This window comes from Juglans regia, chromosome 14, assembly GCF_001411555.2.
Source record: "Juglans regia cultivar Chandler chromosome 14, Walnut 2.0, whole genome shotgun sequence".
Classification (NCBI taxonomy): Eukaryota; Viridiplantae; Streptophyta; class Magnoliopsida; order Fagales; family Juglandaceae; genus Juglans; species Juglans regia.
The window spans coordinates 10,347,741-10,356,498 of NC_049914.1; the positions used below are offsets into that span (position 1 = coordinate 10,347,741).

The window sequence follows — 8,758 nt, forward strand, 5'->3', positions numbered from 1 at the left end:
TGAAAAAAGAAAAGCTATAGGTGTGGGGTGTGAAAGTGAATAGTGACTAATGTATAGAATTCCTCAGTTTGAAACAATCAATATCAAACTCTATTAATTAATCAGGTCTTCGTGCATGCATGTCTTGGTGGTGATTTCAAGTCTTTCCTTGCCCTAATCAGTTTAATTATCATGCATGTCTTTGATATTCTCAAGCCTTGAAAAGCCAATCGAAAATATTTGAATTTTGATCATTTTGACAGAGTAAATTGATAATTGTAGAGTTGCTGATAATTAAAGGATGCACATTTATTTTCCTAATCAGAGAAACAGAACACAATATATGATCTAATCTATTGAAAAGTTTATCACCGTGCCGATACTACCATTGCGCTGCTGTCGCACCGCCGCTCCCATTGTTTCAAGATTTGGGTGTTAAGCTTATATATACAATGCAGGCAACAAACATAAGAAGAGCCAATTAATATTTGATCCCAAGATTTATGTACAGCTCTGCAAGTTTTACCTTCTCATGTCTACTCCCCTCGTCTAGTTGATTGTACAAGCTGTTATGTTAGCATATGTACTGTTAAGAATATGGATCAATTCACGTGTTGCAAAACTGCAACATCTACAAAGCTCACACTTGTAATTTGTTACACAAGTTTACTTATTAACAACTATTTTAAATATATATACTTTATTAAATAGTTCTTCGTAGGATTGAGATCTAATTAGGTCGGACTTTAAGCGGAGGAGAAAGATAGACACATAAAATGAGTTCTATAACATTTATTAATTATATATTTAGTGTTATCTAAACAATTATAAATATTACGAGATACACTTTATATGTCTATCTCTATCGCTCTAACTCCAGAAATTTGGTAAAAAACTCTCTGTAATCTAAATCAGGTCCCATGATCACTTGTATCGCAAACCCTGTAATCGCAACCATGCAGTAGTACCTCTTGAAGCCATATTGCTCCTGCCGGCTGCCTGCACTAGTAATCTGAGGCTCCCTTTTCTTTTTAGGCTCGGTAGAAGATTTTGTAGCTCCAAATTAATAAACAATGCCCTCTCTTCCAGTCATGCAGACTACTCAGCACAAAGACAAAAAAAAGCTCATCATGAGACCCCATTAATCTGTAGCATTTTTTTTTATATGGAAAACTAAAGTGATCAGAGAATAGTAAATTAAAAGAAAAAGAAGAAGAAGAAGAAGAAGAAAAGGTCCCTTGATTATAATCAGAGCAGCTTGGAGCATGCTAGGATGTATATGTAGGCTTTATAGCTTTTCCCTAGCGAGCTATCTCAAACTTAGTGGGTAACACACCGCAGACAGAGAAGAACTAACATGGCCGTCTTCCCCACCTCTAGGGATTTATAGTCAACTTCAGTACGCATGGACGGTGCCAATGCTGGGCCCAATTCTCCTAAGATTTTATATTCCCTAGCTCATGCCTTGTCCTCTTCAACATAAAGCAGCAACTATATATATAATATATATACACGCGCGCGCGCGCGCGCGCACACACACACACATACTTGGCTCCCATGAATTTCCTGTCTAGCTACTTGCTCAGGTACTGTTCGACACCCAGAAAAAAACTTTCATATTTATAAGCACTTCTCTGAAACTCTTAAAAACAGCAAAGCCTGATTGCAGGGTAGGCCATTTTGTAAGAAGTAAGAACTACGAGACCTCTTACAGGCACCAACAACCTTTGACTAGGTTTAGTTTTTGGAAGTGTCATACATCTTGATTAATCATGTCATCATGTATCAACCTTTTGTCATATTTGCCTATACGTGTTTATTGCCACCATGCAGCAGCATTTATTATTATTACTACTATATATATATATATATATATATGTATATATAAATATTCCCCTCACTGCCTCTTACCGTCGTCGAGATTCATTATATTCATAATTACCATGAGTTGTGATCGAGGATATATCTTTCCTATTTTTATTGATAACCTAGCTGGTACTGGTAAAATCATTTGATGCTGATCCTAACCCTAGTCTCAATAGTAGTTACTGTCTATAATACTATATTTCAATTCTATTAATCACACTCACTGTATTATAACTTTCTACGTATTCATTAGATACTAATTAACTTGAGTGATGAAACGAACTTTGTAAAGGAGAGAGTACTATGGATTTAATGATTTTTGCGTTCCCATATAAATGTTTTAGGTAAAAGAGCTTAAAAAGATAGAGGTCATGGGATGAGAGTTTTTAGAATATATATTGGTCATTAATTATATATAAAAATTGTTTCTAAAATAATTGTGTCTTATCATTATTCATCTATATATTTTCTATCATATTTAAATATATTTAGTGTAGTTATTTTATATTTATTTCACCCTAAAGGAATTTATTAGATACGCATATATAGTTTTAATTAGGAATCGTTATCATTAATTAAACGGAAATTTATAAGATTCCGATTCCGATTCTAACTCCAATAATATTTATAATCTAACATTATTATAAGTTTCTACGTATAATCATATATGTACCATTCACTAACATTAATTGAACGATGAAAACGATCATCAGCCTTGAAAAGGAGAGAGCATATATATATATAGATTTAGTAACTAATTGTGGATTAAGAATTTGCACAGCCAAAGAGACGCTTTAGTAAAGCTTCAAAATGAGGAGATATCTAAGATGTTTAATTATCCACTGGCTAAACTTTTAATTTATGTTAGAGTTATTATATTTTTAAGCCGATATCATGAAGAGTATATGCACCATTTTATACATCACTTAAATAATAAAATTTAAATTTGTAGGATTTAAATTTTATAATTTATCTTTCAAATCAATTTATGTCGTATAAATACTTTTATTATATATATCCTCTACACACTCGTCTAAGAATATAATTTTTCTTGTAGGATAGGTATATAAATATACCAATATTTTGTATTTTATCATTTATATATATCACATAAATTGTAATGACTAAATACCAATGCATCTCTTCGATAAAGTCTTGATCTCGAGCAATAATCCAAATTTAATGTGTATGTATATAAATATATATATATATATGTATATAAAAGATGAATTGTTGGCGCCGCCACCGGAAGCCATGATCATTACCATTGTGCTTTTTCCTGTAACTTTGTCAACGGTAATGTCTGTATCTTGACCCCCTTTTCAAGTTACCAGTTAGTTTCATCTTCAAGCACTAAAACGAAGCACATACAAATTGCACATAAGGACCTATATAAACATAATTCCATTTAGATGATCAGTGGCTACAATTTTCAGAAGTTTCAGAACTGCCCGATTTCTAAATATTTCAGGGCAGCCGAAAATCCACATAATTAGATGATGATGACGACGATAACAACAACAACATGAACAACAATAATCTAATCAAACTATATCTACATCAATTTTTAACCTGAAGAACACTTGAAAGTACTAAATCAAGAGAACATAGATAGCCACACCAGGACACACTATAATTAGGTCCATCTTATAAGAACTCTCTTAATCCATTAAGGAGCCACATGATATGCATTTATATATATATATATATATATTAAGATCCCATATTTGCTGAGAATGTTGAAATGAAGTTAATCCAATCATCGTCATCTTCCTCGTCTTCTTCCCCGCCCATATGGCTCCATTGAATTTGAGAACTCTTCTCGATTTCATCATTCCTTGCAAACCGACCTCTGATGCGCGGCCGGCTGTCCGCCAACGTTTTCCTACAAGCATACTGCATATAAAAAGGCCTCACTGTTAAACGGCCAGCCATTATAGGTTTGCCAATTTGAATAGCAAAAATACCATGTTTGAGTTCCATGTTAAGTAGAATTATTGCATGGACAAAGCTATGCATAGCACAAGGGAAAAATTTGGTGGTAGCTCTGTTTATTCAAATAGGCTAAACAATTCGTTTATCAATAATGCTATATACTACATTCTTTTATTGATTCCTTAACCTTAAAAGCAATCATCAAGACTGCCGATGAGTGTTCCGAGTCCGACCACCAGAATCTTGTGACATACCGACGATGTATCAAACAGTAATAACTGTGTCTAACCTGCCCAAAGTATTCTCAATAGACATATTCCCAACTTATGTCAAATTAACATCTTCTCCTCAAAGAAAATATATATATATATATATCGATCTCGATCAGAAGTAGCGCCCACTAATCCTTAGTGATGAGAAAGAAAGTTAGGACCATGTTGCAAAAGCTGGACGTGACAAGACGTAGCATCACAGGATAAGAGCAGGAGGGAAAGTTAAAAAAGTCGGCAGCAGCGACAATTTTTCAAGTTTATATCATTTGCAGTTGATGCTTCCTCTATAGACAAGTACTTGGCATTGAGAAAAAACAAAAACAAAAACTTGTAAAACCAGAAAAAACACGTACGACTACTCTATCTCAAGATCCCACTTTACATAGATCTTTTCTCGTCTTTGAAGATGATTATTCAATGATATGCCCAGCAACTGTTTAATTATTATAAATATTAAGAAAAAAAACCTTAATCTTCTTGTTGAAATTTCTTTGGTTCCTCTTGCTCCTATATCTCTCGATCCTCTCCTTTTTCTCCTCAGGGCTGTATCTGCACGCTTTGCTCATACTCTCGATGATGATACTATTTTCATTGGACAAGGGGCTCTCTGATCGATGACAGCGCTGCACCATTTTAATTCTCTGCAACCACATTAATTGAAATATAAGAAAAGGGCAAGCAAACAATTCATGCTTAATCTCAATTAGCTAATAATATCAAATAAAAATACCCATAAAATGGGAAAAAAATGGAGAGATGGTTTGCAGTAAGAAGGAAAAAGAACAGAAAAATCGGACCAGCAGAGTTTTGCATGTGGCAAGTAGCTTCAGTAGAGTACAGTACTGAGCGAAAGGTTGGTCATTACGTCAAAACGAAGTGGGCATTTGAGTGATTTAGTATACAGAAACTCACCTGCAAGTCCCCGGTGCTGAATACCCTCCGGACGGGACTCTCGTCGGAGTCCAATAACTCGCGGGTCGGCGAAACGAGTTGACGAAACCCGTTCTTCTGGAGCGAGTGGCTGCTCACGCTTCTCTGGATGAAACTCGGCCTCTGACTCGCGAGGGAATTCGGAGAGCCGTAGCTGCTGCACCCGCTACAGCTACTACTGTTCCCCACCTCCGAGTTCAACGTTCTCAGAGCGTCGGGGACAGAGTCGAGCTCGGCAGCGGAGAGGTGGTCGGGAAGGAGCAAGTTGGGCGGCAGAAACGGCGCCGAAGGGAGAGCTAATGGGAGTGTGAGCTCCGGGGATGTGGACAGGCCGGGAAAATCGGCGGCGCGTGAGAATGCGGTGTTGGGGTGAGCGTACATGGCGCGTGGGTCTTTTGGGAGGGGGGGGATATGGGAAGTGTTGGAAGGGGGGAAGTGAAGAGCTGAAGTTGAAGAGTGGGAGTACTTATGCGAGAGAGGGAGCTGGAGTCTGACGTGGAAGATGACGTCATAGCTGGAGAAGGCGTTGACCTGATTATGTTTGCCAACTTTGCCTCCCCTCCCCTCTCTCTCTCTCTCTCTCTCTGTCCCTCATCTCCATCCGAAGAGACATTGGCCTACCCACCAGCCACAAGTTCAACTGGGGCTAGTTGCTTTTCTCCCCCCCACCTCCCCCAATTGAGATTTTACTCTCAAGATTATATATATATATATATGATTATATTTATATTATTTTTCATTTTTTTATCTTCAATCATTTACCCAAAAAAAAAAAAAAGAATTATATTTGACGGTATTGAATTCATATTAATCTAGAAATGTTTTTGGGAGAGGGGAAAAAAAGAAAGAGCTATGAGCATCATTCACACAATCCGTCCTACATAGACCACATGATATAATATTCTTGGCATGATGTCTAGTTTACTTGATAGTAGTTAAGATTTGACCTCACCCAAATCGGTTCTCCTATTCATATACATGCCGTTCTACTTTTATTTGGGATGTGTTTTAAGTAAAAATATATGTTAATCTTTTTATGAGTGAATGTGCATGTATGTGTATGTATATATATATATATATATATATATATATATATAGAGAGAGAGAGAGAGAGAGAGAGAGAGAGTTTGATCTTTGTCCTTAATTACAAGTTGTTCGAACTCTCAGCTTTTCTTTCTAGTGGTTCTAGTTCTCTTATCCAAGATCGATTACCTCGTTTACCATCCACGCACTCTCAATATTCTTGTGAGAAGTACTACTTGTTTGGACATCGTCCATATTGGGTAATTTAGATAATTTTCTAGTAGTTTGATTGTCAATTAATTTAATATAGGACCAACTCCATCCTCTAATATAACTCATTTCCTTAATTTTTTTAAAAAGCCATATTATGGGATTATTATATATCTAGGGAAAAAAAGGATCATTGTGATTACAATCTCATTGTTTTTAGGCTACTTTTCATTGGTACGAATTACTATTCACAAGTATGGGAATTGAAAAGGAAGTATAAAGATATTCATAAGTATGAGAATTATATTTTTCTACGAATATTCATTCTAGAATTAAAATGAGTGCATAATTTAGATGCAATAACTTGGAGTTGTGTCGTATCAAGTTTTTGACATACAACTATATCATGTGTACGTACGTGTAGGTTGAACCATATAACTATATGGTTCAATTGTACGAATACGGTTCAATTGAACAAATGGGTTAAACCAACCTCTCGATTTTGGCATGACTAAGTAAATTGATGACAGACGATGAGTTTCAACATGTTAATATAAGTGGATATTTAATTGAACTAAGTATACGATTCATGAAAAAAATCTTATCCCAAAAAAATCATGATAAACCCTAGCCTCTTCATTATAATAACATGATCAATGATGGTTATTAACTAGATTGATCAAAATAAAGCATATCAACATTAGTTATTTTCTTGGAAAAAAACTAATTTGATTATGTATGTTCTACGAGTTAAGCAAATTAACAAGAAATTGGATCATATATTAGATGTATCTCATTGGATATTCGATCGAGTTTGACAGAGCCCTATTACTCTAAACCCTAACGGCCACTAATCTTGTACACATTCTGCCTGTCAGATTTTCCAACCATGACAAATATATAGACCCTAATAATATAAGATGCTAATTATATTAATACAAGAAATACCGTAGTTTTCCATCACTATTATTGGTGGCAAAAGCATCATTTTTGTGGAAAAAACTTTATTCCCACTAATTTTATTTGTGGAAGGCTCGTGGATATAAGTCGCTACAAAAAGTATTTTATGCCGCAAAAAGTCCAAGTCGTGGAAAATATCAGGCTATTTTCATGACAAATCCTATGGCAATACCCTACTAAACTCGCCGCAAAAGCATGTTTACATTCATCATTGCTCGTGAAAATATGACCAATTTGCCACGAGATATCGGTGGGTATTAGTATTACCCACTAGAACATTTGGTGGAAAATTAAAAAAAAAGGTATTAGCCACGAGATGTATATGCAACAAATGCTAAAAGAATTAAAAAAAAATAATAATGTAAAGGCAAAAAAAGATGAGACTGAGCTAAAAATAATCATAAAAAAATTGTCTAATATAAGCTAAAAAAATATATACAAATCTTGGAGATTCAAATTGATACTAATAACAATTTCAAAAAACCAACTAAAATTGTGCCAACATGTTTACAAGAAAAACTCCTAATGATCAGAACCCAAGAGCAAGAAAGAGTTTAGTGCTTTGGCACTAACGAGAACATTCAAATGGAAATGAAATATGCTCTAACCAGAAATAAGTTTCACGAGAGAAGATAGAAAAGAGAAAATAATTGATATTCATGATCACTTAAGTTGACAATAGCGAGAAATTAATAGTACTTATTCAAGTTTGTTTCAAATAAATGATCTATTTTCCTTCGTTCATTCATCAACTTATCATGATTCGATTTCTCATTAAATGTAGAAAGATTGAATATGATCAATCTCTAGTACTACGTACTCATGATCAACACTTGCAAAACAAGTAATTATCTTTCCAAGGCCATTCATTATTTCAATATATTTTATCATACATCCCTGGCCATATTAAATTTTTATAAAAAGTACTTCTTCTTAATTAAGCGCCCTAATTAAATTAGTTCTCATTTTTAGGGACATAAAAGTAGGGGATTCTTATAATAATATCATTAATTAATTTTGGAGACAATATTGCCTGCGCCTCTCATGATCAGAGTACTATATGATATAATTTGTCTCAATCATTTTGTACTGAACCAATTGGGAAGTGCACTATCGCATTAATTTGGTCAAAAAAAAAAAAAAAAAAAAATGAAGCGAATTAAAAGTATAGTAGGCACTTTTTCAAAAGGGTCCCTATATCATGCATTAATTCTCCACGCAGTCGTTTATAATGCTAAAATTATTTTGCTTAAAATCATGATATCAATCGTACTGACTTGCTCCTGATCACGAGTCTTGACAACAAAGAAGAAGATGATCATGATCATGATGACCCACCACTGAGTTGCATATATGATATCGGAGAAAGACAGAAAGAAATGGAGGGGGATATATAGTCATGTGAAAGTTATATTAATTTGATTAAAATACATGCAACCCATGTGAGGTGCGTAGCTGGATTTGGTTCCAATGATCATGTACGTACGTAATAGCTAGGTTAGGACCGGATGATTAGAATTAATTTGGATTTTATTTGCAACAGACATCATGATGATCATCGTAATCATCATGTTTAGGATATA

General features: G+C 34.7%; 1 protein-coding gene across 1 annotated transcript; it reads right to left on the reverse strand.

Annotated features, from left to right (window-relative positions):
* Positions 1-3,242: 3,242 nt before the first annotated feature.
* On the reverse strand, positions 3,243-5,634 carry LOC108993945 (two-component response regulator-like APRR9). Its single transcript, XM_018969011.2, has 3 exons — positions 4,965-5,634; positions 4,520-4,693; positions 3,243-3,741 (listed from the first exon to the last, which is right to left on the reverse strand). Exons 1-3 carry the CDS (start codon positions 5,361-5,363, stop codon positions 3,559-3,561), a joined length of 756 nt encoding a protein of 251 aa, XP_018824556.1. The 5' UTR covers positions 5,364-5,634; the 3' UTR covers positions 3,243-3,558.
* Positions 5,635-8,758: the final 3,124 nt, after the last annotated feature.